Source organism: Thamnophis sirtalis, unplaced genomic scaffold, assembly GCF_051295495.1.
Source record: "Thamnophis sirtalis isolate CommonGarterSnake01/CBP01778 unplaced genomic scaffold, rThaSir2_p1.2 scaffold_1, whole genome shotgun sequence".
Taxonomy (NCBI): domain Eukaryota; kingdom Metazoa; phylum Chordata; class Lepidosauria; order Squamata; family Natricidae; genus Thamnophis; species Thamnophis sirtalis.
In genome coordinates, this window is record NW_028261381.1 from 71,561,135 (window position 1) to 71,580,339 (window position 19,205).

The following is a 19,205-nucleotide window of genomic DNA, read 5'->3' on the forward strand; positions in this document are numbered from 1 at the left end:
CTCCTGTTCCACAGCTCTAGCAAGAATTTCCAGCACTGCCACCCAATTATCATTCCTAGAATTTTTTAAGGGAAACATTGCTATAATAAAACTGGTAAGGACACAGTCCAGATTTGTCCACGTAGCACAGGCTAGGAAAGAAAAATGTCATTCTTGACAGTGTCAAGGTCTATTTTATCTCGTTCGGTTTTGGATAAACTAGGAAAACATTATAACTCTACAATAGAAGGGAGGAGCTCATGTTTTGCCAAGATGCTTTGTAAAGCAAATATTTTCTTAAGCATTTATAGTTTTTCATTTTTGCCTAATTGCATCTGGTATTACAATTCACTCGACAGTAGACTGTATCTTTAAGCAAAGCCAGACTGAGTCCAGCCTGTTCAGCTTTGGATCAAAGTACACAATCTTATCACCAAAAGTTGAACGGCTTTTTGAGAAAACATTCTCCCTGCATATAAATATTGAAGTAATTAAAGAAGAATGCAGTAGGCAGGAATTACAGTACAATAAACACTGCCTAAAGGAAATTTATTTATTTTTGTTCTCTAGTAGTTTAGCAGTTTGAAAAAAACACTCTCAGTATTGATTGAAAGCAAAGGCAGCTCCTTCTTTTTGGAATGTGATAGCCTCCCCTCTTGTGCCATTCAACCCCTCTCCCCTTGCATTATTTCTACTTTTGTGCCGAGACTCAGATTTTAATCGATGAACCACGAGGGCTTAGCATTAGCAGTCATTCTGGCACAACCCAAGTCATAAACTGTCACCTGTGTTTACTGGACTAGAAAAGGGCAACCTTGCAACCATGAGGGCAGCATCTATAGAAGAAGAAAAAAGTAGATGATGCAACAACATCACTTGGCAGAGAAAGAATTACACTTTGTGCTTTTATGGGAAGGTTTCAAGGGAGAGCAAAACATGTTTGACAACACTGAACTCAAAATCTAGATCTTTGTAAAACACAAGTACAACCTGCATGCAATTGCAATGACAACAATTAAATATTAGAATGCACAACCAGACCACGGCCTATTTGCATCCAGGCTGTGTGAGCAGTGGGCTCGTATGCGCATAGGTGCTGCCTGACTCATACGAGCAGCAGGCACTGGGCACTTGCAGTCCTGCTTACGCGGGCAGTGGGCACCAATGTTTGCAGCCCCACTTGTGTGAGCTGCAGGCATGTCCACCCGCTGTTCATGCAAATTAAGCTATGTTCACACCTGTCCCTAGCACAAAACCATCCCTTCTTCCCCCCTCCATTCCCACACAAATCTGCCAACCCAGAAAGGTTGGGGAATGTGCATTAGACCTCTCCATCTGCATGAAATATGTTGCTCAAAGTGCAATACATTATACTAAGGCTAAAACAGAATTACTGTTTTGTTGAACTTTTTTAGACTTTTTGCCCGATTGTCTTTTGTTCTGACCCCCTTCGTTACACACCAAAGCACACTCCGAGCCAGAGATAAAATATGGCATTTAATTAACAGACAAACAGGTCCTTGGCAGCAACCCAGCACAGACAAGCTTGGGCAGCAATAAACACAGATAAGGCTTGGCAGCAATCCAGCCTGCCAAGCTCATACAAAGTTCTCCGACATTTGATTCTGTGTTGCCTTCTGCAAAGAGGGGCGTGTTCACAAGTAGCCTTTTTATAGTCTGGAGAGGAGCCTAATGACCACCAGCTGAGTGCAATTACCTCCTGTAATTGTGTAATTGTTCCTGACGCCTAGCAGCTCTTCGATGCCGTGCATCCAGGAACAACTCACTACTGGCTTTCAGCTCACTCTTCCTTGTCTCCTCCCCACTGGTCCAAGCCTCAGGTGCCTCCTGGTGGCCAACCAGCCTCTCTACGCCCTGCTCAGAGTCGGAACCCTGTCCAGGGTTCTCCACATCCTCCAGAGCCGACTCACAGGGCCCCTCGCTGTCGGAGTCTGGTGGCAGCTCCAATGGCTCCTGCTGGGCCACAACAGTCTTTCAATCATCTTTTCTAGGCATTGCCATTTAATTACCAGTATGCACACCTCATTCCAAATTATTTGTCCACTGTAATAGCTCTGGTCACAATTCTATGCTGCTTCTCATGTCAGAGATGGTTGATTTATGCCATGATTAGCATGTTAGGTTTAGAGCCTTTGATGAAGACGAGTCAGAAGAATTCACCCACTTTCTTGGTAGTATTCCTGTCACCATAAGTCATGTAACAACCCAAATGCTTCTTGGTTGATTTCTTGCCTCACATATTTAAATAATTATTTTCTGGATTTTTATTTTAAAGCAATATATTAAAATACTTTATATTTTATTATAATTTATTAATATATTTAACAATTTGCTTTATTGTAAAACAGTACCAACTTTTGGACTGCTTTTGTTGCAGCAACTAATGCTAAGTGTTTGTTTATGTAATCCGTTGTATACTACATGAAAGTCCTCAGAATGAATAAAAAACATGCAGGTATTGATTGCATGCAATCAAGAAACCATGCTCTTGGTCAAAAACCAAATGTAGTATTGTACCAAAAAGTATGCAACTTTCAAGAAGGTTATGGACAGATTTTAACTTAATAGAGTTCAGGTATGTGCTGCTTGAACAATATTGCAGAATGCTCCTCTCTGTCATCCAGTGGTGTTTGTTTTTTTTTAAACAAACTGGGACTTAGTACCATACCTTGGCTGTTACTTGATCAACAATTGTAATTGGCTTTGATATGGAGCAAAATAAGTGTTTCCATTTCCTTCTTTCTGCAGTCTGTGCTCATGTTGCATTATCTTATGTTACATTCTACTGGATCCCTCAACCTCCACCACATATCCAAACTTCCCTTTGACTTCAGATTGAAGTCTAGATTGAAAGAGGAAAAAATATACCAGCAAAATTTTCTAAATTTTGATACTTCTGGAGAAAAGTAATCACAAATGGATTCAGACAGAATTTCAACCAGTTAAAGCAAGATAGAGGTGGACCTTCAAACTGTGTTTGAACTTACAGGCCATATGAAATGGACTAACACAAGATGATGCTAAAATACTTGGTAGTGATGCTCTTTACAAAAATTATTGAAAATATCATATTGATTTACAAGAAACAGAGGCTCTCATTTGCAATCTTTTTAACCCTTTATCTACTGTAACGCACTCTACATGGGGCTGCCCTTGAAGAGTGTTCGAAGACTTCAGTTAGTCCAGAATGCAGCCGCGCGAGCGGTTGTGGGTGCACCTAGGTACACCCACGTCACACCTATCCTTCGCGAGCTGCACTGGCTACCCATTAGTCTCCGAATCCGCTTCAAGGTGCTGGTCGCTACCTATAAAGCCCTACATGGCATCGGACCTGGGTACCTGAGAGACCGCCTCCTGCCGATTACCTCCCTCAGTCCGATAAGATCTCACAGGTTAGGTCTCCTCCGGATTCCATCTGCCAGCCAATGTCAGCTGGCGACTCCCCGGGGGAGAGCCTTCTCTGTTGCAGCTCCAGCCCTCTGGAATGACCTCCCCATGGAGATCCGGACCCTTACTACCCTCCTGGCCTTCCACAAAGCCACCAAGTCCTGGCTGCTCCAGCAGGCCGGGGGGCTTGTGAAACATCCAGCCCCACGGAAATTGTGAATGTTGTGTCTTTTTTAAAGTGTTGTCTTTGTCTATTTATCCCCTTTCCCTTGTCTATTGTGAGCCACCCAGAGTCCTCTGGGAGTGGGTGGCATACAAGACAAATGAAATGAAATGAAAATGAAATGAAAGATAGTTTTAAGGATCCCCTTTGTTATGTCTTGGAAGTCACCTCTATTCTTGCTTGAAAATGCTGCCATTTTCCTCCAGTTCAGCTTTGCTTTCTTGATATTCATGAAAAAGGTGGCTTCAGTTTTTATTCTGAGACTAATGCCTGGTAAGCCATTGATCACATCTGCCTAGGCTAAAAGGAAATGGGCTACAGATGACTAAAATCACAACACCTTATTTGCATTCCACTCTTTAAAGTAAAAAAAAACTTGCCTTTTGACTCAAAGGTGCTTTTTTCTTCAAAAGGCAACTGGACTGTTTTTTTCCTAGAGGAGGAATAAGAAAACATTCTATTTCTCATCCAAGAAGCAAAATGTTTTCTTCTTCTTCCTCAAAGAAAAAAACCTCAAAACTTTTGAAGGAAAAAAAAGGACATTTGAGACAACTATGACCTGGATGACTGAGAATCTCCACAGAGAGCTGCCTTTTGAATTGTACAGTCCAGTACTTAAGCACAGTCTAAGATTGACTTCTTGAAATATCCCTATGGTTCTTGGTCCCTTGATACATAGAAGTTTGTCTGAAGAAAATAAAGTGCATTGGACAATCTTTTGGACAATCTTTTTCTAACAAGAAACAGAGGAAGATGAATTTTTGTCATTACAATGATCCAAAAACAAAGAAACAAGCATCATCACTGTAATACCATTGCATCAGTGGTGGGTTGCTAACTGGTTTCCTACTGGTTTGCTCGTGCTCTTGCTCACGTGGAATGCTTCTCCACATGCGCAGAAGCATCCAGGTGGATGGGCGAAGCCTACCACCATCACTATTGGTTCGGCTGAACCGAGTTGAACTGGGAGCAACCCACCTCTGCATTACCAGATTAACTTTGCTGCTGTCTAAATTAACTTTTTCTTGAGTTTAATTTGGATGAAACTTGAGAGGCAATTTCAATATGCCTCTAACTGCTGCTTAGAAGAGTTAGTCCAATGGCTGGACTTTCAGATTTGGAGAACTTGAGCAGCTATTCACGATCTTAAGAGGAATCTATCCCAATGTGCTTCAATTCCTGATACTCTGTGAGACATTTGTTTTACACATTTTGAAATCATACTGGCCCATCTTCTGACTTCAAATTCTTTTTTTTTTTTCTTTTGGTCTCTTTCTCGGCCCCATTTCTGCATCCCTTCTCCATTTCCCATGGAAGTGCCTTTTCCCCCTCCAATAGGCATTTAAGATATTTTTCCCTTTTTTTTTTCTTTCAAGTTACTTATTATTGAAACTGACTTGGATACTCTATTATACATACTTTTTCCCTTGGAAAAAAGGAAGTCTACCAATGCAATGGGGCAAGAGAGTTCTGGATTCATGTGTATTGAAATATTTCAGGCTGTCTTAGAAGATCTCAACAAACATAATGGGTATTTTGCAATCAAACTGCATCTTCATAACCCCACTGGGATCCCCTCTCTTTCCCCTTGCTTCATTCCAATTTAAATTCTACATCACTTTAGTCACTGCATGCATCTGATGTGACATGTAGTTTCTGAAAGATTACAGAATGCCTTCATACAATGTGTTCATCTGGAAGGCTGTTACAGACACCTTCTGAGTTTTGGCTACCAAAGACAAAGAATGCTTGAGAAGATTAATAAAATCAATCTAGTGCCCTCTGGATGTGTTTCAGCCTCAACTTGAAAAATTCCTAATGAAGAATGCCTCCACTTAGCATTATATAAAGAATAAATAGCAATAGTATTCTATCAGCCAGGGTGGGGGAAATCAATGCAAGTCTGCATCCCTTGGTGCTAGCATATAGTAAGATGCATTTTCAAATTTACATGGAAATAAGTACAAGTGAGTGCTTTGTTATTTTCTTCCAAAAAAAAGTTCTTTTTCATATAGAAACCTGCCATTCTTTTCATTTTTCTAGCAAGGAGGAGTCTCAGATCTCCTTAGTATTGATATTTCCCCTTATAATTCCAATTACCCTAATAACATTTAGCTATTAATGTTCACTTCTCACATATCAACACCTGCCTGGAGATGTTAGCAGTAACTGAAAAGCTTTGCCAAGCCTGTTGCTTAGATAAACCCCAGCATTGCAATCTGATACAAGATAATCATCTGAATGTATGGCACTATTGAGTACAGATGTTCTCCAAAACCTTGCATCCCCCCAATGGTGAATGCTTATAGAATCATGTAGGAGGTTCAGAGGCCATTTTATACAATTGCCCTGTTTAATGATGTGCCCAACAGAAGGATGCCAAGCCTAAGCTGCTTTATTTCTGTCTCCTGAAGTCTTGGCTACTCTTTTGTTTTGTGTCATCTGAACATTTCTTTTACTCCTATCCTTTAAGTTAGGAAAAGACATGTTGAATGAGCGGGTCAGAGTTCTGTAGGACTTCTGGATTAAAGAGATTAATTAAGCATGTTGTCCAAAGCATACCATGCTTACAAAAAAAAAATCATTTCCACAGGAATATCTTAGCAAGCCTCATATATCATCTTCCGTCACTAGGCAGTAAAAGTCTGTCCTTGCATCATAGTTGCGAGATCCCAGGTCAGAAATGTCTATCTCATTCTTCTGGCTGTCCTCAAGCTGTACCTCTTCCATTGCTCCAAGACATGGACCATCAGGATCAATCTTAACAGGAGGGGGTAGATTTTTGATAATTGGTGTCCGGATTACTGTAAGACAGAAAAGAAGTGATAATGGGATAATGTTTCCAAATGTTCACACAAGACTAGTTACTTTGAAGTAACAGAGCACATTATAATTCCTACAAAATATTCAGTGTGAAGCTATATCTAATACCGAACCCATTCAATACCATTTTAAGTAGCTTACTTCCCAGCAAATTATACATTGTTCTGGATCTAATATTTCTGCAAAATGCTATTAAGTCAGTATAATAATTAAATTACATGAAATCCAAGAAATCTATGACTGAGGGAAATTCTACTGGAGGAAATGAATGAAAATTATTTGTGATCAATACTTCAATCAAAGCTTGAACCCTGTGAGAGAACTCCAATTACAGATCTCTAAGATTTCATTCAGGTTCAACCCAATAAAAAAATTATCTCGTGCAAAATAATAGCAATAGGGTTAAGATTTATATGCTATTCCATAGTGCTTTAGAACACTCCCTGAGCAGTTTACAAATGTCACCATATTGCCTCCAACAATTTACCCATCACAGAAAGATGGAAGGTTGAGTCAACCTTCAGCCGGTCAGGATCGAACTCCTGGCAGTGGGCAGGGTTTGCCTGCAATACTGCATTCTAACCACTGTGCCACCAGTACACTTAAAGATATATATATCTTTGTGTGTGTGTGTGTGTGTGTGCATGTGTGTGTGTGTGTTTTGTGTCAGCACAAATGCAATATATGTATATATTTATTCTTAACTTTGTTTAAACATTTATTCATCTACATTTTACACAAAGCACATCACATCAGATGGTGCTCTGAGTCAATTAATAGAGTTAGGGACAACTTGAATGGTTCTTAGCCTTCATGCTCCAATCACAACAAGATACTACATTGCTCTCTTGTCTTTCCCAAATCCATTTTGATTCCTCTTGTCTACATTGCTCGTCTTCATATATATTTGCAGATTTTGCAAGAATATACTGTGCAAGAGAAAACAAGAAGTTTATACATGGGTAAAAGTGCAAATATAATCAGGCCTGTTCTTCTATTTCCTTCCCTTTCCTTAGTTCCTAAAAATTGTCTGACTTAAAAACAAGAGCAACACACAGCTTTGATGTTTCCAGTCTGTCCTCAGAAATTCAAATAGATTTTCCTTGAGATCTAATTTTTATTTAATTATGTCAGATGGATAAATACATTGTGACACTAATGCCATTCCATAAGTCCTTCATTTTGTACACAAATATGATGATTAATCATGTTTGGCAATACAACTTTTTCCACTGCAGAATTCTTCTTCAACATGAATTGCTCAGTAATATTAGGAGCGTTGATGGCTAGCATTTAGCAGGTAACATGTCAAAAGCAAGAGATTCTGTGGGCACATGCCCTGTAGTACAGACAGGTTATTTATCTTTTCTTATTAATGATTTGTTGGCTGTATTATTATCAGACCACACTGCCAAGCAATCTTTGGATTAACTTGATTCTTTTTTGCATGCATTTTACGAAGGTTGACTCCAATCAGGACTTATTATTTCATTCTGTTTTTGTATTTCTGTTTAAATTTTGGATGCTTTGGTTGGGGAAAAGACAAGAGAAACCAAATTTTAATTCATAAGAGATCATTCTCATTCAAGTTAGAGAGTAAGAAGACTTGAGCATCCAAAGATGCTGTTGTACAAGACAAATGAGAACTTCCAATAATCTGCAGACCAATGCTGTGACATGAACAATCCTTATTCATGATAGTGAACATAGCCCTTTTACAAAATAAGACAACCACTGCTGTCACAATTACAAAGGAAATCCAGCCAAGTTCATGAACTGCTTTTATTTTTTCCAACAATTAAAATCAGAGTATAAGTGAGCTTGGTTTTGTGCTGCCAGATGCTGGTAAATCTTTTATGAACACTAAACTTATTTTGCTCCTGTTGCTAAAATTAAAATGTATTGCCCTGCAAGCAGAGCCTGTATTAGCAAATCCCTAATGCCAGGACTGGTTCATTAAATCTTCTGGATTTAATGAATGCACACACAGGTATTTTCCTACCATTGATCTAATGTGCACCCCCTGGGCCTAAATGCCTAAAAAAGGAATAATATGAAGTAGCTACAATATCTCCAGGCTTTAGGCTTTTCAGAATATAAGCAGAGCTATTCAATGGCTACTTTGCCACAATGGCAGGGATGTGTTCCAACAAGCAACTGTGAAGAACAGATTAAAATGGCAGTATTACCAATAGCACTTAGACTTATATACTGCTTCATAGTGCTTTTACAGCCCTCTCTAAGCGGTTTACAGAGTCAGCCTATTGCCCCCAACAATCTAAGGCTGAGTCAACCTTGATCTGGAGAGATTTGAACTGCTGAACTGCAGCTAGCTGTCAGCTGAAGTAGCTTGAAGTTAGTACTGCACTCGAATCACTGCGCCACCTTGGCTCTTAGCAGGTTGATGGAAACCTAGAGAATTTCTATGTTACTTTGAATGAGTTTAAATCTCCAGAGCCAGATAGATCACATCTAGTGTACTCAAGGAGTCAGGTGATAATATGGCCAAAGCATTATCAATTATATTTGAAAAATCCTTAAGAGGGATCAAATGTCAAATGACTGACAGATAATAACTATTGTTCTTCTCTCCTCCCCCCCCCCCTAAAAAAAGGGGGGAAGGAGGATCCAGGAACTACAGATCCCTCAATCTGACATCAATATTTGGACAAACCCTAGAGAGGATCATAGGAGCAATCCCTAAGTACCTTGAAAATAGTGAAATAACTACCAGTTGACAGTGCATATTTGCCAGAAACAAAAAGAACTAATTTTATCATATTTTCTTTTAAATTGGATAGCCTGCTGAGTAGAATATGGGAAAGTCATAGAGGAATATGTCTAGATTTCAACAAAACATCCAACAAAATTCCACGTGATATTCTGAGTAGTAAGTTAGCAAAGTAACAACTGAATGGCATAAGAATAAGTGGAGGCATAGCTGTTTCAGAAATTGCAATCAAAGACTACTCATCAAACTGGAGAGTCCTTAAGGATAAGAGTCCTTACCGACTGGAGCGAAGGATCAAGATGGGTACCATAAAATTCAGCCTACGATCCTTTATAATACAATATTTCTGTTAATGACTTGGATCAAAAAGTGGCAGGAATGTTTAATCAAATTTGCATATGAAAGAAAATTAGTTAAGACGGAAAGATGGCTGATGTAACATTGCCAAGTATCTGGATATGTTAAAGGCGTGGGCTGAATATAACCAAATGAAAGATGCATATGCAAAGTTCTTGATTTAGAGAGTAGAAATCAAGGCTACAAATATGTGATGGGATACCTCACTTAATAATGGTACCTTTGAAAAAGGAATGAAAGCACAAAACAATTTTAAACAGCATGAGTCAGTCACATGATGTTGTTGGGAAAATAGTAAATGCAATTTTAGTTATAACAGAAGCATAGTTTTCAAATCAGAGGGCCTATATAAAGAGAGTCTTCTAGACTGCTCTTTGTTTTTTGTTCAAATTGTGGGAAGTAATTGTTCTATATTTTATTCAGCTTTAGTCAGATCCCATCTCAAGTAAAGTATTGTTGTAGGACACCTTCTGGTTTTAAGAAGGATTCAAACAAATTGGACACGGTATAGAGAAGGGCGGTTAGATTGATCAATAAAATTTAAATTGAATGGAAAGAAGTCAGTATTTATTTTCAGAGAAGAACTGTGGCGAAGAGGATATGAGGACAGACTTCAAATATTGAAGAATATAAAAAGAAGATAATATTTGTAGCTCAGGGTAAACTGTGGGGTCCTTGATGCTCTCTGAGTTTGGCTGTTTTCTTGCAGAGGTTTCATAAATAGCGTCATCAGTTCTACAACGGAGTGGGGTTTGGTCTCATTTTATATACAAGTGGCTTGCCCTGCAAGAGGTTTTGGTGGTTCCTTAAGTTGTTGTTTATTGTTTGTTTGTCTGAGCTGCTGGTTCCTTGATTGGGGTATTGTTTAACTTCTGTATTGTTGGTCTAATCTTGGTATTAATCTCTGCTCCTCTGATTGTTGATTGCTGGTGAGAAGTTTTTGGTCTTTTTATTTCCTGCTAATTGGGTTCATGGATGAGCTCTGTTAATCTTCTGCCTGTTTGTTCTAAATAGTGGCTGTTATAGTCCTTACACTGTACGTTGAAGATGACTGTTTTTATTCTGTGGCTGCTGGACTTTTTGGTTTATTTAGGATATTTTGGAAGTCTTTAGTAGGTTTGTGTGCTATGCGGATGCCATGTGGTTGTGATAGTTAGTTGGTAGTTTCTGATATGTTTTTGATACATACAGTAAAGAAAGTTATATCTATCTCTATCTCTATCTCTATCTCTATCTCTATCTCTATCTCTATCTCATCTGTATCTGTATCTGTATCTGTATCTGTATCTGTATCTGTATCTGTATCTGTGTATGTATGTATGTATGTATGTATGTATGTATGTATGTATGTATATCTATATCTATATCTATACCTATACCTATACCTATACCTATACCTATACGTCCGTCTGTCTGTCTGTCTGTCTGTCTGTCTGTGTCTGTCTGTCTGTCTGTCTGTCTGTCTGTCTGTCTGTCTGTCTATCTATCTATCTATCTATCTATCTATCTATCTATCTATCTATCTATAATCAGTAAGAGTGGGTCAATACTGGGGCCAATTATCCAGAGAGATTCAACTTCATTGCATATGTTTGACTGAGGCTACACAGAAATCTGTTAAGTTTGCTTTAATTTAGATTCCTGCACTGAGTAGGTAGTGGGCTTGATGGTCTAAATATCCCCTTCCAATTCTGATTCATGCTTTTTATTGCTTTCTTTTTTTCAGTTTTGATATATTGGCATATATTTGACACAGGAAGTTAGAATGTTGCTTAATGAAAAGATTATATGCCACCCTCCCATATTGCTACATTAAAATAAATTTATCACAATAATTAAAATGCAATCTCCATCTATCTACAGTATATACCACTACACAATTTATGGTTACGGCAAATTGTTTTATGGAAACGCCAGTCTTGCTTGCTGATCAGTATTTAATATGAATTTATAAACACGTAAGGATTAATTAGCATGCAGTAAACTGTGCCACACAGTATGCTAAGGAGGTTCACTGGCTGTAATACTTTTTAACTTTTACACAGACTGAGGTCAGAGGTGCTTGGGGCAAAGCAGGGCTGACTAAACTGATGCCACCATACATCAGCCACTATTAGGTCATTTGGAAGTCACAGAAACAGCAAACAATGGCACTGAGGGGGGTAATCTATCAAAACATATTAAAATATTAGGGGAACGTGTCCTAATATAAATATCATGAAAGTTAAGCTACTTTAATTAGGGTGATTTAAACCTAACTATGCAAACCTGGACTGGAAGAAGAGAATTTCTGAGTTAAAATTCTCAAGGGATATATACTTTTTCACTTGTCTCCACTGTAACTTGTGGCTCTACTATAACTTGTGGCTAGGTTTTATCTTTTGTGAAAGAATGGGGAAAAATCTGTTTCTTAGGAGCAAAATGTGTGGGAAGTTATCATCCAGCCCTCTCCCAGAAAATATTGAAAAGGCAGAATATTTCTCTGGATGTGAAAAGAAAGAAACATGTTTTAAAAGACAGAATAGCTGCCTGTAGCTTCCTGGTCACCCCCTTTGTCAATGGGCCATTAAGAAGGCCAAGCTAGTCCCTTTACATAATAAAGACTTCTCCACTTCAGCTGCAGGGGGGATGGGATTAAAGCATGATAATATTGGCCCCAACTGACCACATGGCATCTGAGAACTCAACCAAACCTGGGTTCAAAACACAGCCTAGAGAGTTGCCCCTGCATAGCCCCATGGGAGTCTGACAACCAATCAGAATACATTTCTTACACAGGAACAGGAAACAGAGAGGTGGGACTGAACAGGTTATAAAAAGCCTAGCAAGCCCCTCCCTCAGCCCTTCTCTTCTTCTCCACCAACATTGAAGCATGTGATCACCCTTTCTGTTCAGGGCTCAAGCCATGTGGCCCTGTCCACCAATAAACCATCTTTCCAAGCAGCCTCCATGTCTCCAGTGTCTTTTTCCCCACTTGGAGCCCAACCCAAAAGGACATTTTCTTTCATCAAATGGAAACAAGTGTACATGGCACACACAGGAGTCATTTTCAACTTTTTGTAACCCTCTGCAAAAGCCCCCTTGGCTCCCTTGGCCATTCCATGTTCTTGAACGTGTATGGTTTTTTTCAGAGCATGAGAACTTACCCCAGAGTAAGTGCAGTCAAGAGCATACAGCTACTTTTTAGCAATGAGCAAAAACAGAAGGCTTGTACCAGACAAACCAAGGAAGCTTCTTTAGCCAAGATGTTACCTTCATCTAGAGAAGCCAAAAGCTGTACCTACTCATTTAGAAGAAGAAGCCTGGCTGGCTTCACTCATTTAGCTTGCACCTTTTCTCTGCAAACTGTTCTCCCCAGCATACTGTACGAGTCCTTCAGTTCCTAAAGCCATCTCACTTTTTCTGCCATTTCCACTGCTTAGTATAAACAGTTGACTAAGTGAGTGAGGGTCTGTCTTATCCATAGATGGTGTCATTTATATGGCAGTCTGCTCAAAACTATGGGTTTAGCCAGACTGCTGAACTCATTTAGGTCTCTGTGAAAACCTTGACCAGAGGTGGTATTCAGCCAGTTCTGACAGGTTCTGGAGAACCAGTAGTGGAAATTTTGAGTAGTTCAGAGAACCAGCAAATAGGCTGACCCCACCCCTGCTGCAGTGGTGGGATTCAGCCAGCTCGCACCTATTTGGGAGAACCGGTTGTTAACTTTCTAAACAATTCGGAGAACTGGTTGTTAGAAGAAATCTCATTTTGTTTTTTTCCACTTCACAGTGCTAATCCTGTAAGGAAGGCAGGAAGGAAACATTCAGGTGTTGTTTCTAGCCTAATCTTTATTGCCCTGCTTACAGAAACTGCCTTTCCGGTTAACCCTTAGTACATTGTAACAGCTAAGATGAAGTGCCCATCGACGTGATTGACGTTGAGTTGGCCACGCCTACCCAGTCACATGACCACCGAGCCCCTCCTACCCAGCTGGTCATTAGGGCAGAGAATCGGTTGTTAAATTATTTCTATCCCACCACTGCCCTGCTGCCTCTCAGCCTCTCAGCCAACCTTCTTTTTTTGCCCTGAACAGGAGAACAAAGCTGGAAAGCAGGTTAGTGGGGTAGGGAGGGAATGGGGATTTTGCAGTAACCTTCCCCTGCCACGTCCATAAAGCCACACCACACCCACAAAGCTACGGCCACAGAACTGATAGTAAAAAATGTTGAATCCCACCACTAGTCTTGACCCATTGATGCTATTGTTTATGGTTGCCTTTTGATACTTCGGCAATTCCATTTTTTTTCTTTCAAACCTTAGCTCCAATTGTCAAGCCTTTTCATGGAATAATGAAAAAAGAAAAAAAAGTAAAGCCCCAGAAGAATCAGTATGGTTAACATCAATTATGTCACATCAATTATATTTGTGCTAGAGATCTGTGCCCCAGAAAGGTTTGCTTCAGAGCCATTCCGTTAAGAAACAGCGACAGAGCTAATATGATATTGTGTTATTACCAATGTCTCCTTCAGGGTGAGAGTCCCCCTGGAATTCTGGATAGTTGCTTTGGAGAATCAGCATCGGATCTTTGTCTTCCTGGAGAAAGGTTTGAGGGTCCCCCCTGAGGCCTTGATAAGATACTTTCCGCGGCAAGGCGAGGCACAACTCCTTCCAGAAACTCGATGCAATTGCCTAGAAGCAGGAGATAGGGTGGAAAAAACATCCAGATTTGTCATATGCTCACCCTCTTAAGTAGTCTTTTCAGCAATAGATCACAAAACCCTGACTAGAAACTGTGCCTGGCTTCCAAAGAACTGAACGAGAGAGATAAAAGGCCTGTTGCTGGGAATAGTTCTCTGAGCAATATCTACATTCAGCTTTGTTTCATCTCCGAGATGAAACATCCTGCAAAACCAGAGAAGAGTGGTGTTAGCAGCCAAACCTACTTTCTCTTTAACCTACGATTTTAGTGCAATTGTATATTCTATATATGTGTGCGCACGCTTTAAGCCAGTTTTTCCTCCCTCCCTGTGAAGAAAAAGCTGAAGAATGTGTGGATATATCAAGGGGTGTCTCAAAAACTGTAGGGAGATCAAGCAGCTTTGCAAAAATTCCTTTCCCTGCCCTGTTATTTCTGGACAAACTGACTTTTTGTTGCGATGAAAGCGGTGACTTACACAAATCCATCATTCCATTGTCTGCCAGTTCTGTCCCTGCCAAAAAAATTCCACTTCTACAAACATAATACATTTTTATGCAACGAGTGTCTTCATGCAATTATATAAGATTACAATAGTGTTTGGGTAACATTGATTGCAATTGTAGAGGAGGAAGTGAAATTGAAACACTGATATGTATACTGTACGTATCACTTCTCAGTCGACTGGCAAAACTAATAGAAGCCAACTTTACTATGTTTTCAGACACAAGGAGGCATCAGGCACCTTCCTGGATGTGGCCCTTCCTTCCGCTTTTTCATTATGTACTTCAGTATCATTGATTTACTGCTGCACCTTCCTTGAAAAGGAGTGGGGTGAGTTGAGACACAACGAAAAACATTGCTTATGGACCCCCCCTCACTGCCCCTGCCCCATGCATGTGCACATGACTCCCGTGCTGTCCCCGCTCCCAAGTGCATGTGCCCTGCACATGCATGTGTGACCCCGGTCGCCCCTGCACATGCACTCATGACCTCCGCCCTGCGCAGGTGCACGTGTCTCTACATGTGTCTTGCACATGCACCCAGTGTATAGTACTTTTAGGATGAAAAATCCCATTACTGATCTAGGAAATGCTCTTAGATTATCTAATGAAGGTTAAGAACACAACAACCTTTTCTGGGCATGACAAAGCATCCATCTTTCAAAAATCTGGGAATAAACCATCGCAAAATACATTTGTTCACTGAATATTAGCAGCACTTCTATATCTCAAAGATGTCACTGTGCTACGTGACAGCTTATAATATGTTTAGAAGGAAGGATTTCAGCTGTCTGATCATTTATGCTGATGGCATGCTTAAGGAAGAACATAAGCAATGGTATTAATAGGCTGTGTAACTTTGTGTGCACACACATTCCACCTAACCAAAGTCTTGCTGTGCTGCTTCATCCTGGGGAGTGGGGAGGAGTATTGTTCCTGGGAAGGATAAGTGAACATGTGGAGAGTATATGCCAAGAGTATATATTCCTAGCAGTGTCATCCAAGGCATGAAGGTCATCCCAGCTGCCCAACAAAAGCAAGCAGGGACTATATTGGGCAGCAGCAATATAGGAAGATGCTGGAGGCAGAAGATCACTTCAGTGACAATGACAAAAGGCATCAATTCATACAACACAGGAAATCCTCAGGTTACAATGGCAACTGGACCTGAAATTTCCATTGCTAAGTGATGTAGTCATAAAGCATGATGTTATGTGACCACAATGCTTAGCAATGACAATCCAGCAACCTCAGTTGCTGTCCTAACCCTAGAAGCATGTAGGTTGTTAAACAAAAGGAGTCCCAGGCAAGAAATTGGGGGGAGAGATTAAGGGTGCCATGAGCCTGCAATAGGGATACAAGCAGGCCAGCAAGATCAGTTGGTGGGCCAGTGAGGGCTGCAGGCTGGTGCTAATGAGTGTGAGCAGGTGGAGGGGATGGTGTAGACAGAAGCATGCTATGGAACATAAGTGGGGGTATGTTCCTAAGGTCCTTGGAATCTCTTACTCCATAGTTGCACTTTTTTTGGGGGGGGGGGGAAGTAGCCATATGATCATGGGACATTGCAACCACTATTAAGTGCAAGCTGATTGCCAAGCACCCAAGTTGTGCATGACTGCAGGGATGCTGCAGCAGTCAGAACTTTAAGGACTGTCATCAGCACCACTCATTTGGCACCTTCACAACATTGAAGGGTCACTGAATGAGTGGTTGTAATCTTAGAACTGCTTACAATAAACCACTCCAATATTTTGTTTCAAGAAAGCCACATGGGTAGGAAATATAAAACGATTGACAATATAGTGCTGGCTGATGGGCCTCTCAGGTCAGGTGACACTCAACATGCTACTTAAGGAAACAATGCAGGAGTATTTTGTGTGCGTGCGTGTAGTAATGATGTTACATGGTTAGATTAAGCCTCAAATGTAATTGTTGATGTTGACACACGGGGGAAAAATCCAAACCTGCAAAGGCAAAATTACAATGAGAACATGGAATGCAAGAAACATGAACACGGAAAAGCTCAAATACGGAAAAGCTCAAAGACGGAAAAAAACTGCAGAATGACATATTAGATATCAGCAAATTAAGATTGCTGATTGGGATTGGACACTTTCAGTTAGAAAATCACATTGCTTATTAGGAGATTTAAAGATGAAGGAATGGCATTGCTTTTATAATTAGGAAGGGTATAGCACAAACAGTGCCTAGCTACAAGGCAATCAATGGACAGATATCACCAGTTTGGCTTCATGGGCACTCCTTTAATATACGTAACAATCATCCAAGATAATGTTCCAGCCACTCATACAGAAAAAGAGGAAGTTGATGACTTTTAGCTCAAGTTGAGTTTAAAATTGTCAGAACATGCAAGCAAATTTGTGATTAGAGACTGGAATGCCAAAATTAGAAACATTAAAAAGAAAAAAATGTCGTTGGAGTGTATAACTTAGAAAATCAAAATGAAGCAGGAGTCCAACTTATCAATGTCAATGATGCCAATGATTTCTACACAGTTAATGCAGCCTTCAAATATCTCAAATGATGCCTGCATAAATGGACATCACCAGCAGATGTGCATGAAATCAAATTGACTATATTATTACTAAAATAAGATGCAAGAACTAAATTATAGCATCAAAGATATGGCCATATGGTTGTGGAACAGGTCACAAGCTGGTCATGTGCAAATTCCAAGTTAAGCTAAAAAAGAAAGCCAGCCAATTTTCACAGTATGTTCTTGAAAATGTACTGATCATTTTCAAGGAGAAGATCAGAAATCACTTTGAAATCCTGAACCTCATTGATAGAGAACCAGAAGAACTATGGAAGGAACTCAGACAGGTTATTAAGGATGTGTGAAAAGAAGACAGCCAAAGATGGAACAGAAGAAAGCAAACTGGATGCCAGAACAAACCAGGAAAATGTCAAGAAGAGAAGCCAAAGCCAAGAAAGACAAAAAAATCTCAGAAAGGAACATAATAGTTTCAGAGAGATTTTAGAAGAGTCAAGAAACATCATTGCAATAATAAGTAGAACCACCAGTCTTACAATTGACAATGGAGATATTGAAGTGGCAGATAGCTATTGCTTTTCAGAATCAACCATCCACACTAAGGGAACAACGATCCTTCAAGAAATACACTGCAGACAAGCACTTCGTAGAGCAGCCATGAAGGCCTTGGAAAAGAGATTCAAATGCTGTGACATGCCTATACTTACAAAGATCAGAATTGTGCAAACTATGGCATGCTCTGGGACCCGCTATGGAAACAAAAGTTGGGTTTTGTTTCCATAGAGGGAGCATAGGAAGAATATTGATGATTTGAACTTTTGTTGGAGAAGACCCTTGAGGATACTGTAGACACCCAAGAATACAAAAACATGGATCACAGGGGGAAAAATATCAACCCACAGCTCTCACCCGAGGCACAAATGAGCAGGTTCAAATTATCCTACTTCGGACACATTATGTGAAGACCCAGCTGCTTGCAGAAGGCTTTAATGCTGGGAAAGGTGGAAGGAAAAAGAAGAGGAAAAGATGAATGGGAAGAGTTACAGAAGTGATCTGTGCCCTGTTAGAAGACCTGGAAAACCTGGTTAGGGAGAGATCATGATGGAGAAAATCTGTCTATATACTTGCTAAAAGTTGACAATAACCTGATAGCAGATAATAAGCTTATATAGTAATAGAACAAGAGTATTATATTGAATTGACTGCCTTAAAAAAAACAGTCAGTTTTTTCTTAGTGATTATAACAGGAAAAGAGCAATATCCTTTTGATTAAGGGCAAATTTGTTAAGAAGATGGAATAAAAAGGGAGCAATGCATAATTATGACAGAAACTAAAATATAACTAGGCATTAAACATAAGAAAATATGTTTCTCATTTACTGATATTTCTAAATTGAATAGGAGCAGAGCATTAATCTTTCCTTCTGACTCTCCTTGTATGAACCAGAGAAGTAGGCTGTCACTCTGATCTTAATCAGAATGGGGCTCCAGATTTGCCTATTTTCCTCCCCTTATACCGAGAGAAAGCAATTATACTGAGAGTATGCAATTTGAGTCTCTCAATAAAATTAACAAATAGTAATTGATGTTGGTATTAGCAAGTTTCTTTGAGAATGTATTTCCGTTGCTTAAAAAATAGTCTGTCTGATTCAAAGTCCACAAAAGCTGCATCAATTTATTTATGTTAAAATGAATTAAATGAGCAAGTACAAAATTGCTCTCTAATTTTGAACCGTTGGCTCATTTTCCAGCAGCTTCATCAAGCAATAGGACCCATTCCTCATAAGTAAGTGAGAAGAAATATTTCACTTCTATTTTTAAAAAATATCTATTACACTGATTGGTGTATAATTTATTAGTCCCCCTTATTTTTTTAAAAAAAACTGGGATCAGCATTCTCAGAACTTATCTTGATGGAATGCAAACCTTTATAATTATTAAATTTAGCCATGACAGAAAAGCCTCCATCAGATACCACTTTAAAATCT

The 19,205-nt window shown here is 39.6% G+C and overlaps 1 protein-coding gene across 3 annotated transcripts in view; it reads right to left on the reverse strand.

The window, feature by feature from the left end:
- Nucleotides 1-392: 392 nt before the first annotated feature.
- The window catches only part of SIGIRR (single Ig and TIR domain containing), a 52,980-nt gene continuing 34,167 nt past the window's right edge, over nucleotides 393-19,205 (reverse strand). For 2 of the 3 annotated variants that reach the window (XM_087715816.1, XM_087715823.1), the window contains 2 exons: nucleotides 14,018-14,192; nucleotides 5,945-6,414 (listed from right to left, as the gene is read on the reverse strand). In XM_087715816.1, the coding sequence (XP_087571942.1) occupies nucleotides 6,221-6,414; nucleotides 14,018-14,192 (369 nt within the window). In that variant the 3' untranslated portion in view covers nucleotides 5,945-6,220. Of the gene's footprint in view, nucleotides 816-1,696; nucleotides 1,954-5,944; nucleotides 6,415-14,017; nucleotides 14,193-19,205 lie in introns of those variants that run through there. The other variant, XM_087715814.1, reaches the window with a different exon arrangement.